The sequence below is a fragment of the Puntigrus tetrazona genome, chromosome 7 (assembly GCF_018831695.1).
Source record: "Puntigrus tetrazona isolate hp1 chromosome 7, ASM1883169v1, whole genome shotgun sequence".
Classification (NCBI taxonomy): Eukaryota; Metazoa; Chordata; class Actinopteri; order Cypriniformes; family Cyprinidae; genus Puntigrus; species Puntigrus tetrazona.
In genome coordinates, this window is record NC_056705.1 from 11,743,955 (window position 1) to 11,758,209 (window position 14,255).

Here is a 14,255-nt window from a genome sequence, read left to right on the forward strand (position 1 = left end):
AAAGTGTCCAATTTTGGCTTGTTTTATTATTTATGTACAGGCTGAAGTAATCGATAAGTAATGCATTAATAGAATTTACTCTATAAATTATTTGAGAAACTACGTTAGACTTATTTAGTAAAAATTTCTCAACTATTTTAATAGACTAGGCAGAAAAAAATACTGTATGCTATATTATAATGCTTTTTATTAATAACACGTTATTATTTCTTATTCTTAACCTGAGATATCGATTTCAATTTAAGAAGTGAATTATGTCTGCTTGTATAAAATCTTGATAAAGTACGCCTGCAGTGCAGTACAGTGTTCATTATTCACTATAGCGAAGTGGGTGAACACTGTTCTTTTTATTTATTTAAAGTGTGCCAGTGATCTCAAAACGTGAATATTGTATAAGTAAATAACACTCACATTTCTTTTAACACTTTTTTGTATTAATGCATGTATACGGTTAACATAGCAAGAAATATTGGCTCCGTGAATATAACAGACGGCCTGATTATGGATAACCTGGACCCTAGAGTATGATAAATATCATTAGCATATTCCTAGTAGAGTCCACATGACCTTTAAGTATAGCCGATTACATCACTCTCCTCTCAGCCAATCAGATATGCTCATGCTCTGAATTGAATGACACTTGGAGACGGCTGGGTCAGCGTCAGGGCCTCGGCGACGTCTCCTAGCAACAGGGCAAATGTGACGCCCTCAACGATTGGCAGCTAAGCCTTTGCATACTGCTTTGACTGAGCAGCCAATCTATGCTCTCTGATAACACTAGAGCTCCTGGAGCAAGTCACGTATTTCGGCCACAGAGCAGATGTGAAGCAAACTCAATCTAGACTGCTAGGAAACGGCATCTTTAACCTGGCGTGTTTGTTTTAGGTGAAAACGGCTCTCTCTGCGTTCGTATATTTGTCTTTATGTTTTTAACGACCGATACAGTGCTCATCAACATGCTCTTTATTCGTTTCTGTCTAGATTGAGAACATTGATGCCTGCCTGAGCTTCCTAGCAGCCAAAGGTGTGAACATACAGGGACTTTCAGCTGAAGGTAAAACACAGTTTTTAGTCTTACTTGCACTTTCGGGATTTTATTACAGCTTTGGTCTATGTTCTGGTTTTTAACACTTCGAATCATTAAGCCAGGGTCATTTGGACTTTTTAAAGTTTTCACACCGTTCATATTTCACCCTGTGTTAATAGTGACCGTGTGGGTAGTCGAGATTTCACATCTCTAAACCATTTATGTTTCTGGGTTATTTGCATATTTGTGAGGTTAAAACCTTTATTGAACGAGTACAGCAAGCAGTGTCTCGTTATCATTCGATGCATTTTCCTTCACTCTCTCGCGATTTCCCTCAGGCCGTGATATTAAGCGAAGTGCAGAAACTTTTTTCTTTGACTGTACAAAGCGCATTAATACTTAATCAAGCACGAGTTTAGTACATCATTGGCTGTTTGTCGCAGAAAAACTTTCAAACACCACATTTCAAATTTTGTTGCTGCTGCACAAGCTGTAAAATTGTTTATACAGGGCTTTATAGAATACGAATTGGTTCAAAGCAGCTTCACGTTGATAAACAGAAAAAGTTAATGTTATGAAATTCATGAATTGTGAAACAAATTCGAGCTGGAATGCAGGTCGATGGAAGATAATTATGTCATTATTCAGCTCAATTTAGTTCAGTGTAGTTTCAGTTGAATAACTCTGAAACGAATAAATATGAAACGAGTTCAGTTAAACTGAGCTCTATAGAGGGCAGTAATGTTCTTAATTATTCATGTTATGCAAGTCAAATTTGCTTAAATTGAGTTCAATAAAATAAGTCTCGTTTGATAGTATCAGTGCAGTGTAATCGATTTTCTTTAAAACCCCCCAAAAATAGCCTATATACCCTTTCAAAATGACTACCTGATTAGCGTAAAAAGTGAGATTAGTGTAAAAGCGTATTAATGAAACAAACATAAAAGGCTTTTATTTTCAAGCACTTGTCTGGTAATTGTAAGGTTGTAGGTTCAACTCCCACGAGAAGCGAGCGTGAAGCACTCAACCCCATCAGACTGTACAGGGGACCCTGCTTGTAATTAGCAGAGAGAAAAGTGTCTGCCAAATTATATACCAAACGGCAATCTGTTGTTCAACATCTCTTCCTCACAGAGATCCGGAATGGAAATCTGAAAGCCATCTTGGGGCTTTTCTTTAGCCTGTCTCGATACAAGCAGCAGCAGACGGCGAACAGACAGACGCACACGCAGCACACACATTCACACACTCCTTTAAGCCAGCAGAGCAGCTCTCCGGCCCAGCTGACCTCCACCTCGCATGGGACGCACACACACAAAACACAGCCGGAGATGCAGTCCAGGTAACATCTATCTATCTATCTATCTATCTATCTAGTGTTCTAAGCATTCTATCTATCTATCTATCTATCTATCTATCTATCTATCTATCTATCTATCTATCTATCTATCTATCTATCTATCTATCTATCTATCTATCTATCTATCTATCTATCTATCTATCTAGTGTTCTATCTATCTATCTATCTATCTATCTATCTATCTATCTATCTATCTATCTATCTATCTATCTATCTATCTATCTAGTGTTCTAAGCATTTTATCTATCTATCTATCTATCTATCTATCTATCTATCTATCTATCTATCTATCTATCTATCTATCTATCTATCTATCTATCTATCTATCTATCTATCTATCTATCTAGTGTTCTAAGCATTCTGTCTATCTATCTATCTATCTATCTATCTATCTATCTATCTATCTATCTATCTATCTATCTAGTGTTCTAAGCATTTTTTATCTATCTATCTATCTATCTATCTATCTATCTATCTATCTATCTATCTATCTATCTATCTATCTATCTATCTATCTATCTATCTATCTAGTTAGTGTTCTAAGCATTCTGTCTAATGTTATATGGATTGTGGATTGATTTGAAGCGGCCTGTCAATCTAAATGTCTTCATTCTCTTAGATTGTGTGATGTTGTGTTTAGTCATCGCTGTCTGTGTTTGTCGGTCTCTCTCTTTATCTCTCTTTCTTCTCTTGTTTCTCTTCTTCTTTCGATCTAGGGATGGCTCTCAAAGTAAACTCAAGTTTTCCATTGGTCAGAAAAAGTCTTCTAGGTAGCACTCTCATTCTCATCCTGTGCTCTTGTGTATTTCCTCTGCTGTCAACCTGCTCGTCATCACCCTCCTCTTCCTCACACATCTCTCTGCATGTTATTTTGTGGTCTAATTCTACTCATGTATGTCCAAGATTGTTCTGTGAAACTCGAATATTTGAACTGCCTACACAGTACAAGTACAAAAATTACAATCATAGTAATTAACTAGAAAATGCACATATATATATATATATATATATATATATATATATATATATATATATATATATATATATTAGTTATGAAAATATAGTAAAATATAATGCAATACAGATTATTTTAATAATGCATTTATATATGTATATATTTTCATAAATACTGTAACAACAGTTAGGCTATAACTAATGCATACTGCATTAAAACATCATATTTATAGGTGTTTTGTCATGTGTTGTCTCATGTACACTGTCACTGTTTAATGCATTAAAAAAAATTTTTAGAAAGCAATGTATTATAAAGTATTTTTACTGTGGTTACAGGTATTTAAAAAAAGTATATAACTAAATGCAATTTATAAGGAATTATGAATAACTTTCTGATGCCTGTATATATTAGTAGATACCAGATATATTGTTAGATAGAGACATTTGTTAAATAGATAAATAAACTAGATTTATTCTAAATATAAAGAAGAAAATAATGACTTATCTAGGTGAACGTTTCCTTGGATATATCCGTCCAGACAGAATACGTGGACTCTGTCAGGTGATGTTACCCAAAAACATGCCCCAGTGGAAATGTCTGCTCAGTGAGCTGTAATAACTTTAAAATAACTGCCCCGTGTGATGCCCTGCTTGAGTAAATTAATTATTTATTGTGGTGTGTGACAGAAAGGTTGAGGTTGTAATTTTGGTTTCGGTGAATGATGCTTTTTAAATGCTTTTTAAAAGCGTTTGAAATGCAACCGTGCAATGACTAAACTAAAAATACTATATTTGACCTTATTTAAAATTCCCAGTATATCAGCCCAATTTTTTTTCTTTTCCACCAATGATTTTTCTCACCATGTGAAACAATGTTGCCACCTAACGGTGGATAGTTAAAACTGCAGATAAGCCTTCCACTATCCACAGATGTGAGATGCATTTTGGGTGAGCGGGAAAATATTCCTTTGCTGCATACTTATGATGAAATGTCAAAGCCACACAATAGATAGCGATGTGATTAGCATAGGTCACTACAGGTGTTTCTGTATTTTACATGACACTGACATGACATTTACCTAGACTTGATTGTTAGGTGAGATTAGACTATTTGTCTGTCAATCATGAGGCCTTAAAGGACCAAAGGAGAAATGCCACATTAGAATCACAAATCTTAATCATAGAGACGTTTACCGGGTTTTTATTGATATGTCTTATTTAAGTCAATATGTTACAATTCTTTTTTAAATAGGCTGCATTAGCTCTAGGGTTTGTTTAGACGTATATTTTATCAGATAGATGCAATATTAAATATTTTGCTTCCGTTCTACCCTGCCGCTGGGTAGCATGTGCACAAAGCTGATGTTAAAGGAATTTACTCATCCTCCAAACTATTCCATCATAATTATGTAAACCTAAACAAGGCACAGAGTGCTTGATAAAAATGTTGTCTTTTTTTTTAATGCATCAGTTTTGTGGAAGTCAATACATTGTTAGGGGTTATTCATTGTTAATGTTAATGTTATTTATAAGCACAATGCACTGTTTGCTGGCTAAGCGGTTATGCTGGAGGGATTCGCTACTGATGCATTGAACATATCTTCAGTCTCTTTTGCTTAAATTAAAAAAAGGCGCACCAAAGCAATATCGAGTGATTTGCTGCTGGGGAGAGTAAATGTTTTTCTTTCTAGCTTCATTAGCTGGGAATGAATTGAATAAGGCTGATTTTAAATCAAGAGATCCTGAGAAAAGCATTAAATAAAAAACCCTTTAGGCGTTAAACAACCTAGCAACCGTTCAGAATGCATTAGCGACCCCATCGAGAGCTCCTGACAAGCACCGACCACACCTGAGCACGAGCTCTGCACCGGCAAGAAGCACGTTCATTTTCTTCAGGGAATGTATGAATGCTGTTTGTTAATATTTTTGCTCTCTCGCTGTCACAGATTACCTGGCCCCACCTCGAGGGTGTCCACTGCGGGCAGTGAGAGTTCTCCTCGAGGGTCCATCAGTTCAGCAGGGAATCGCCGCAGTCAGGTGTTCAGCGATAAAGCCAAACCTGCAGCAGCTCAGGCCAAAGGTAAAGCCAACGTCTCGGACCGAACCGAAACATTGCTCATAATCACATCGGAAAATGGCAGGTCAGCTTTTTGTGTGGTAGCTGGCCCGTGAATGTAAAAAGAATCGAACGTGGGGTCCTTTCAGTTTATATGTTATCTGTGATTATATCATGCCTAGGCAAAATGAATCTATTTTCTGTATTTTATTTATTCAAAAAATGCTGGCTAGCTACAGCTCCTGGCAATGTTTATAGAGATATTAGATAGTAAAAGAAGATAGTCTAAGGTAAGTTTCAGATGTACTGGATGAAAACTGCTCATGTTTTGAATTTCCTTTGTCATTTTTTTACGTTATAGGAACAGTCTTCTCCGTTTAAAGTAAAAGCAATGGAGCTACATGTGTGCATGTATAAGATTTTATTCAGCAATGACGCATTCAAATGAAACTAAAGTCACACTAATCATGGTATAACACATGCACAACTTTTTCAACTTTAATATTTCACAGTATTCTGGTTTTTAATGTAAAACGACACAAAAAATACAAGTAAAAAAATCTTGGTAACCCCGAACGGTATTTATCGTTTGTGCGTTTACAAGAGCAATGTCTAAAAATGTGTCTCTTGGTTAGTCTTGTCCAGTAGCCTTCTTGGCATAGGTGAAGTCAGCAGAAAACTGTAGCTGACTTTCTACAGGAAGGCATTGCATTTTAATCATTTTCTGGAATAACGTGCGCCGATGAATTACTCGCCCTAAGATAAACCGGGTCAGTTCATGTTCATGTTGACTTTAAGCGGTCGCTGTGTTAAAACGTGCCGACCACATTTCTGTGCTTGTGTGACAGAGCTGTGCTGAGTTTGGAGTAGTTAATGTAGCAGTCAGTGCTGGAAATAACTGCTTATAATGACCTTGAGTGAAGCTAGTCACACAACCCCTGGCTGAGACGTTTGAAAGATGTTGCAAATGTGCTGTGTGTGTGTGTGTGTGTGTGTTGTACTGGCTTTGAAAGCAGAGTGAGCGAAGCGTAGGAAGTTTCTGCATTAATTGAGCTCCAATTAGTGTGTTTTTGGCCCCGAGAATGGGGCGGCAGTGAAAGAGACAAGGAAAGATGAAGGTTTCCACAGTGCCATGCTTTAGCCAATCTGTCCCGTTTTATTATTTTCCCTTGTGTTTGCGAAAATATTTCTATAAGTGAGCGAACCGTTTGAAAAAAAAAAAATCAAAACAGGTTCTTCTAATAGAATTTGCAAACTGCATGCCCAAGTTCACTTTTTAAGAATATTTTCTTGAATAATCCGACTTTCATTTAATATCGGACTTGGCACACTTTAAAGAGTTCAGATGTTTTGGTCTCGTGACGGTAAAGGTAGTAAATGGTGTCAGCCGACCGATTCTCCCATAATGCATTTAGCTCTGTGACCTGCTTAATGCAAAGCAGAGCGAGAATGTGAATCACAGAGCAAAGGAGCACAACTCTTCTGTGCGTTTGCCATCATTCATCTGTTGAAATAGATATAAGCCTTATTTGAGCTGACGTGAGTCAAGAGAAGATTTAAAGTTTCAACATTTTAAAGCGGGCGAGAAAAAAATGGCCTTTTATGTTGAAATCTAGTATTTTCTGGTCTTCTGTATGTTCTTCTGCAGAACAAAAAAAGGTATCTTTACTTCTTAATGGTTCCCTTTGTCTTCTGTTGTATGGCCAAAAAAACAGAATGACACCGAATGTGAAGAAAGAGGAATAAAGAAGATGATACAGGTTCGGAACAGCATGGGTTTGAGTAAAATGTTCGTTTTTGGTGAACAATTGCCTTATGCTCCATGTGGTGTTTAAGCCTTTATTTACAGCAATTGCTGTATTTGTGTATAGTATTGGCTTATTGAAATACGAGCCTAATCAGGCATGTTTACGTGATGGATACAAAATTAAAATGTGACCGATAACAATTGGAATTTTCTTACAATCACGTGATGACTGTATTTAATAACAGAGGAAAAGAAAAAAACTGACAAGGTGCAATATGAAACAGGCATGATGTGTTTATTGGTGGGCTCTCGTGGGGTGGTCATCTGATACTAATGATAGCTGCTATTCGGCCGTGGAGAAATAATCACTTAAATATGGACGTTAAGAGGAACTGAGAGGAGCCACAAACCCCCGAGGGCAGAACGTTGCTCTAGAGTTTCCTAATGACATGACATGAGATTATTTTTGCCCAAAGTTTTGCAGTTTATTGTCATACGGTCTGTTTCTGGGCACCGACCATTCAACTTTTACTCTCTTTCAACTTTCATCTCTATCATTTTTTTTCCGACCTATCCCCTTCTCCGTCCCTCTCTTTCCTCTCTCTACCTATTGGAAGTCATTAGTGGTCTGACCCACTTCTCTCCGGCTGGCATGGCTAATTGGACCTTAATCACTTCCTAATTGCCGCTTTGTTTCTGTGCCGCTCATTAAATGCCAAACTGAATGAGATGGGAACAGTGTTTTTCCCCCATGTCAGAACGTTTAATAAAACATAAACGCTGAACCTGAAAAATAAATCAACGTTTTAGTGTGTGTGTGTTTTTTTTGTTTCAGCTTTTTTTATAAAATTATATATATATATATGAATAAAAAGTGCATAAAGTATCTGTGAGAAACATCCAGCATTCCGACTAGGCACACAGTTGGATAATAAACCTATAGTTTTTAATCTCATTCATAATGTGCAGCATTATGTTTTACAGCTTTTGGGCACTTCGATCTTTTTTTTTGCTGGGTCTGGACCACCGGCGGTCTTCTGTGTTGAGCGTGATCTAGAGGCTCAGAGGGAGGGGGCTTGACAGAAGGACAGCAGGGTTTCTGTGCGAGTTAGTGTTTTATTTGCAGTGTAGTTCCTCGACTACTGAGACTCTACAGGCTGGACCGACTCTGGAACCAGCTCACTTTAACAAATGGACCTGCCAGGTGAATTAGAGACAGATAGCATGCTGATTTTAGTTACTTGCTTTTTTATAAACGTATTTTTGTACCACAGTGAAGAGGGACATTTTCCATTATTAGAATTGTAACTTTTTGACTGTTTGATACCAGCAACACGTAATTCTGCAAGGTTTGGCTAATTTTACAGTTTGTTTTCAAGGACTTTTTTGTGGTATCTGTTTATTCCATGAATTAGCTGTGGCTAATTTAGATTTTCGCGCATTGCTTGGCATTTCTGTTTTGGTGTGATTTATATTTGATGCCAGTTATTTAAAGGACGCTTTGATTGTGGATGTCACACAGAGCACAATAGCTAAATTTGGCTTCCAGTGTTTGAATGGGCATTAAAGTCTTACTCGCTGTGTTAGTGTAAACAGTTTAGAACGGATCTCAGTCGGCTGTCTGCTGCTCACTTTTAGAATAACATTAGCTCAGGAGCAACTAGCCTTTTATGGCCACAAACTTTTCTGCCGTCTTCCGTAGCCTTTGATTCAATTAGCTTTAATTTTGGCTTTATTCCCCTGGTTCTTTTTCATGTATTTGGTTTTGTGATGTGATCTTTAGGACTGACTGTTCATCAGCGTTGTTGTTATATCTGTTGCTATAGTAATGCTGTATGTGTCAGTTCGGTGCCAAGAGACTTTCTCATGAATGAAAATCCACATGAAATCTGATCAGAATGTTTGACTCGTTTGCAAATGCAGCGTGTCTGCAAAAATGCATAGACGTAAATGTTAAGTTTAAGTATTAAAATAATAAGTATAAAAATAAATGGACCTTAAATAGAATTTTTAGCTGCTCATCAGAAACTAGTTTGAACCAGCAGTTAACCAAGTCTTTTATTTTGGATTCAGTTTAGATTAATCTATTTTAATGTAACTGAGTTTTAAAATTAATTGTATAACTTTTCAGACAACTCTAAACCATTTATGCAACTGGCCCCAGACTCTCTGGTATAAAAGTATAAAACATTCAATGAGACTTTCCTGATTAAATTAAAGTTAAAAAAAAAAAGAGAAAAAAAGAAAACAAATGTTCATTCAAAAAATGAACAAATGCTGTAATAGTATATAAACTACAATAACGTTGGACCACTTAACCTGAAACACATTTCTGATTCAAATTTAAATTCAAATCCAGATGTCATTTACGTATGGTACAGAAATTAATGTGTGTATGAATGTGTATTTTGCTGTGAACCTATGCAGTCCAGCTTTCTCCATGATTGTCATTGTTTCTTCTACAGAATCATCAGAGAGTGTCTCCTCACAAGGCTTGACCGAGCACACTCTGTCATCCCTGGCGTCCGCCTGCACCTCTGTTAGCACCAGCACTGTGGCATCTTCATCTTCATCATCAGCCATCCCCCAGCCCAACTCAAGTAGCAAACCCTGGAGAAGCAAATCTCAGAGCACCAAGCACACTGCTACCTCCACCTCCACGGTGCTTTCCACCAAACCAGATCTCCAAGCCAAGCAGCCCGTTCCTGCAGAGCCGCCACCGAAAGCTGTGCCTCAGAAGTCTATGCTGGAGAAACTCAAACTTTTCAACAGCAAAGGCGGCTCCAAGTCGTCCACGCAAGCAGATGGCGCCGTTACGCCGACGGGAGGAAAAGACGCCGGTTTGGTTCTGGAAAGAGTCGAGGCTGGTTCCAATACAGAACCCATTGAGGAGATGGATGGTAATGTCAGACCTACGAACGGATCGAGTGCTGTTACCATGGCAACCAGCAGCCCAAAGATTGCGCTAAAGGGCATTGCGCAACGGACATTTAGCCGGGCGCTCACAGCGAAAAAAGCCTCAGCGAAAGCGGTAGACAAAGAAAAGGAAAAAGAACGAGCTAAAGAAAAAGACAAAAATGGGAAAGAGGGGTCGAAGCGCGTCCCGTCCACAGAAAAAGTAGATATCAAAGAGGAAGTTAGGGAGGAAGTTGTTACCTCGAGCCGAGTTGCTTCCTCCGAGGCGGAGCCCAGAAAAGCCTCCAAGATTGCCAGCTTCATACCCAAGGGCGGGAAAGTGGGCGGTACTAAGAAAGATACCCCCGCCCCTGTGCAAACCGGAATTCCAAAACCAGGAAGCAAAAACACTGGAAATGGAGCGATAAAAAGTTCAGCGTTGCCTCTCGGCGGTAAAGACAATGAGAGGCCTCGCAGTATGCGTCTGGGAGGGGGTCTGGGACTTCATAGGGACAGCCGGCATTCCTCGTCCTCTTCCAGCCTGGCCTCCACCGAGGGGAAAGGACACCACAGCGCCGCCCCATTGGCCAACGGAACACAATCCACGGCCAGCAACACAGTCAGTGTGCAGCTGCCTCAGCCACAGCAGCAGTACAGCCACCCCAACACAGCCACAGTAGCGCCCTTCATGTACAGGTGAGACTCGTCCTGGGGTTTTTAGCCGGAGGATGATGAAACTGGGAAAAACATAGATTTAGATCAAAGGAGAGTCTCGAGCCAGATCTAGAGATCATAGGGCCTTTTGACTTGGACCAGCAAGTAGCCACAAAGTGTTTATTTATTTGTTTTTTGTTAACTGAAACTGAAACTAGACTATTAAAAATATTTTTTGTTAATTGAAACAAAGCTAAAATAATACTAAATATATATATTAGTCGGATATCTTAAACTTTAACAAATTTGATATGTTGCTTTGGCAACAAACTAAAATATAATAGGCTGTGCTATGTTACTAAAATAGAACTGAAACCAATTTAATTTAAATATATAAAATATATATATATATATATATATATATATATATATATATATATATATATATATATATATATATATATATATTTAAATTAAATTTCTTTCAGTTTTTAGTAACATATATAGTTTTATATTTTATATTTCTATGTATATATAAAATAGAAAAATAACATATAAATATAAACACTACTTCATAATATTCTTCAAAAAAAATATGAGTAATTATAAACTAAGGCTAGATTATACAAACTCAAACACATTTCTGATTTTTCAAATTAAAATTCTGTTATACGGATATGAATGTGTTTGGAAATGGATCTTAATCACCTTAATGGATTTTCTGTATTTTGCTGTCAACTAAAATTGATACCCCCGCCCCAAAAAAATAAAACTGCCACCGTAAAACTCATTGTGAACGGCTGCAGTAAGTGTGCATGCGTGCTCACGTGTGTATGACTCCCCGTCAGGATCAGCTGCGAAGCGTTTGACTGGTATTTCCTCTCAAACAGACCTCTTGCCCTGTGTTTGTTTTCCATAAAGGATTCCTTAAGTCAGGCCATGACTTCTGCTGCTTAGAACGTCACAGAAAATGTTGTGCACTTCTACACAAATTTTTCATTTTAACCACTGTGTTTTTAGGTCTCAGAATGAGGCAGATGGAAACATCGGCTCAAGCCCAAGCTCTGGGTGTCGGAGCAGTGACTCCAGTAGCTTCAGCAAGATCAACCAGTCTTCTACTGAGGACCTGTCAGGTAACCTGTTCATTTCGTCTGATGAAGTGTAAATCATTATTCTGACAGTATAAGACGTTTTCCTGTTATAATAATCAATGCACCACTTGGACAAAACATAAAACAAAACAAGACCGATATCGATAATTATGCTCTAAAGTTTAAATCAAGCAAGAAGTTTAGGGGAAATTGGTTTTACAGTGTTACTATATTCACCTAGGTCGCATTTATTTGATCAGAATACTGTTGAACGGCGTTTAAACATTGATTTATCATATTAAAAGTCAAAATTAATGGTCTACTTTCAGGCGAAGATCCAGAGACCAGACGTCTGAGGACCGTCAAAAATATTGCTGACCTGCGGCAGAATTTAGAAGAGACCATGTCAAGCTTGCGAGGGACGCAAATCACACACAGGTAGATAAATCTATTTTTCACTTTCCACGGTCTGATGTAGCGTGAGAACTTTCAGAGTGAAATCGGCTGAGATAAGAAGATGTGGAGAGCTTTAACAGTGAGGGAATAAGCATATTATTCCCCAATTCAACCGGCAGAGACACAGGCTCTTATCTAACAGTATTTTATCTTTTGAGACTAACAAGTAGCCGTTCCTTCCTCGGCTTGACTTGTAAATGACTAATTGAATAGTCTGCTCCACCATGTTCTTTCCATCTCTATTCTTTGTTCCTCTTTTTGATTATTCATCTGATTGACCCAGACCGCATTGCTGTGATGGCATCATGCTGCAATTATGAACTGCTTAAAAAGTCCATTTTAAGGCAAAACGTGAGCACCGAGGCATTTTTGTTTCCTGAGGTATCAGGATATTGGTTACAATTCTTCAGTACTATGTATGAAACCTTTGCTTATATTATGAGTTACCTAAATACTGTTATTATACTGTTAAAATATCTTGAATTAGCTATACCACAGCAGCTACAAGTTGATAAAACTTGGTATAATCCACTAATGTAGTAATAACGACTGACAACATGGTATTTTTAAAGAAACTAGATACCATATATTAAAATTAAAATCTTTTTTTGTCTCTCAGCACACTGGAAACTACTTTTGATGGTAGCGTTACTACTGAAATGAGCAGTCGCAGCATCCTCAGCATGGCATCTCGCCCCGCTCCGCTGTCCTGGGCCAGCCGCATGGGCCAGTCCAGTCCCCGTCTACAAGCAGGAGATGCTCCTTCGGTTGGTAACGGGTATCAGTCGCGCAGCGGAGCCGTGGCGTCCGGTCAGGGCCGGTATCTTTACCAGGCTCCTCTGCGGAAGCAGCTGGCAGCTCGTGGCAGCGCCCTCTGTGGTCTGGAGCTGGGAGACAGGGTGGAGGATCTGGAGCTGGCCGGTGTGGGGCTGGAAATGAGCGGCTACATGAGTGATGGAGACGTGCTGGCTAAGAACGCCCGATCTGATGAGCTGACCAGCGGGTAAGTCTGAGGATCACTGGCACTGGATAAGACGGATGACTAATGGGGCTTTTCCATTAGATGATAATTATGGGCGTTTTCGATATGTAGTTAAGTGAAGATTTAAGATTTAATGAAAATTGAAAGGTATTTTAAAGGTGCACAGCTTAATTTACACGCATGGTGATTCTTTGTTGGTCCTGGATTAAATTGTAAAGTGCCTAAAGGGAGTAGATTTAGTGTCAATATATCTTTTAAAGGTCAGTTCAGTTTAAAGTAACAAGCGTTGTCATGTTTATGAATTTGTACATTACCACATGGCATAAAACTCCATCATGCTTTCTATAAAGTCTGGTGAAAATCTTTAATGGATATTTGTAGCGTGCTTTTTATTGCAGCCACTAGAGGGGGATATGGCTCTCTAAAGATGAATTTGCATGGGTTTTTTTTTTTCTTCGATATCCTAAATCAGTCAGATATGAACTTTTTTCATTTTTGGGGGATATCTATACCTTTGAATTGATTGTTGTTGTTTTTCTTTGCATTTCTTTTTTCTGTTGAACAAAAAGGAAGAACGTTGGTCACCAAACACTTGCTGGTAGCCGTCGACTTCCGTAGTATATTTTTCCAAACTGTGTATTATAGTCATCAGTGTGAATCAGCGATTCACTGAGTCAAATCCCTCATGGAGATTTGAATCCAGTCGTGTTTTAGATACACATATGACGTCTAATGACGCAGGTGAACGCATTAAATGCAATGAATACTGTCACCTGCGGTTTTGGCCCTTTAGGCGGTAATAAAAGCAGCTTTAGTGCATGTGCTCTCCTCTTTACCGAGTGTACAGATCGAAGGGGCAATCTAACACTGATTTACCTCCCCCTTCATGCCGAAACAAGCTCTCTGCATACCTTGGCTGTGATAATGTGCAATTTAAACGTCTTGTGTTATTATTTCCCCGCAATCGCTGTCTTCCTGTGTGGTTTTAAAACACAGCGAACCATTCTAGTGCTTCTAACATTACCAGATTATA

At 38.4% G+C, this 14,255-nt stretch overlaps 1 protein-coding gene across 8 annotated transcripts in view; it reads left to right on the forward strand.

Moving 5' to 3' along the window:
* nav2a (neuron navigator 2a) overlaps positions 1–14,255 on the forward strand; it is a 171,841-nt gene that overhangs the window by 118,760 nt on the left and 38,826 nt on the right. For 6 of the 8 annotated variants that reach the window (XM_043243962.1, XM_043243963.1, XM_043243965.1 and 3 more), the window contains 8 exons: positions 982–1,054; positions 2,162–2,369; positions 3,104–3,157; positions 5,288–5,421; positions 9,610–10,735; positions 11,714–11,826; positions 12,114–12,222; positions 12,860–13,243. In XM_043243962.1, coding sequence (XP_043099897.1) covers positions 982–1,054; positions 2,162–2,369; positions 3,104–3,157; positions 5,288–5,421; positions 9,610–10,735; positions 11,714–11,826; positions 12,114–12,222; positions 12,860–13,243 — 2,201 coding nt within the window. Of the gene's footprint in view, positions 1–981; positions 1,055–2,161; positions 2,370–3,103; positions 3,158–5,287; positions 5,422–8,255; positions 8,349–9,609; positions 10,736–11,713; positions 11,827–12,113; positions 12,223–12,859; positions 13,244–14,255 lie in introns of those variants that run through there. The other 2 variants (XM_043243966.1, XM_043243968.1) reach the window with 2 other exon arrangements.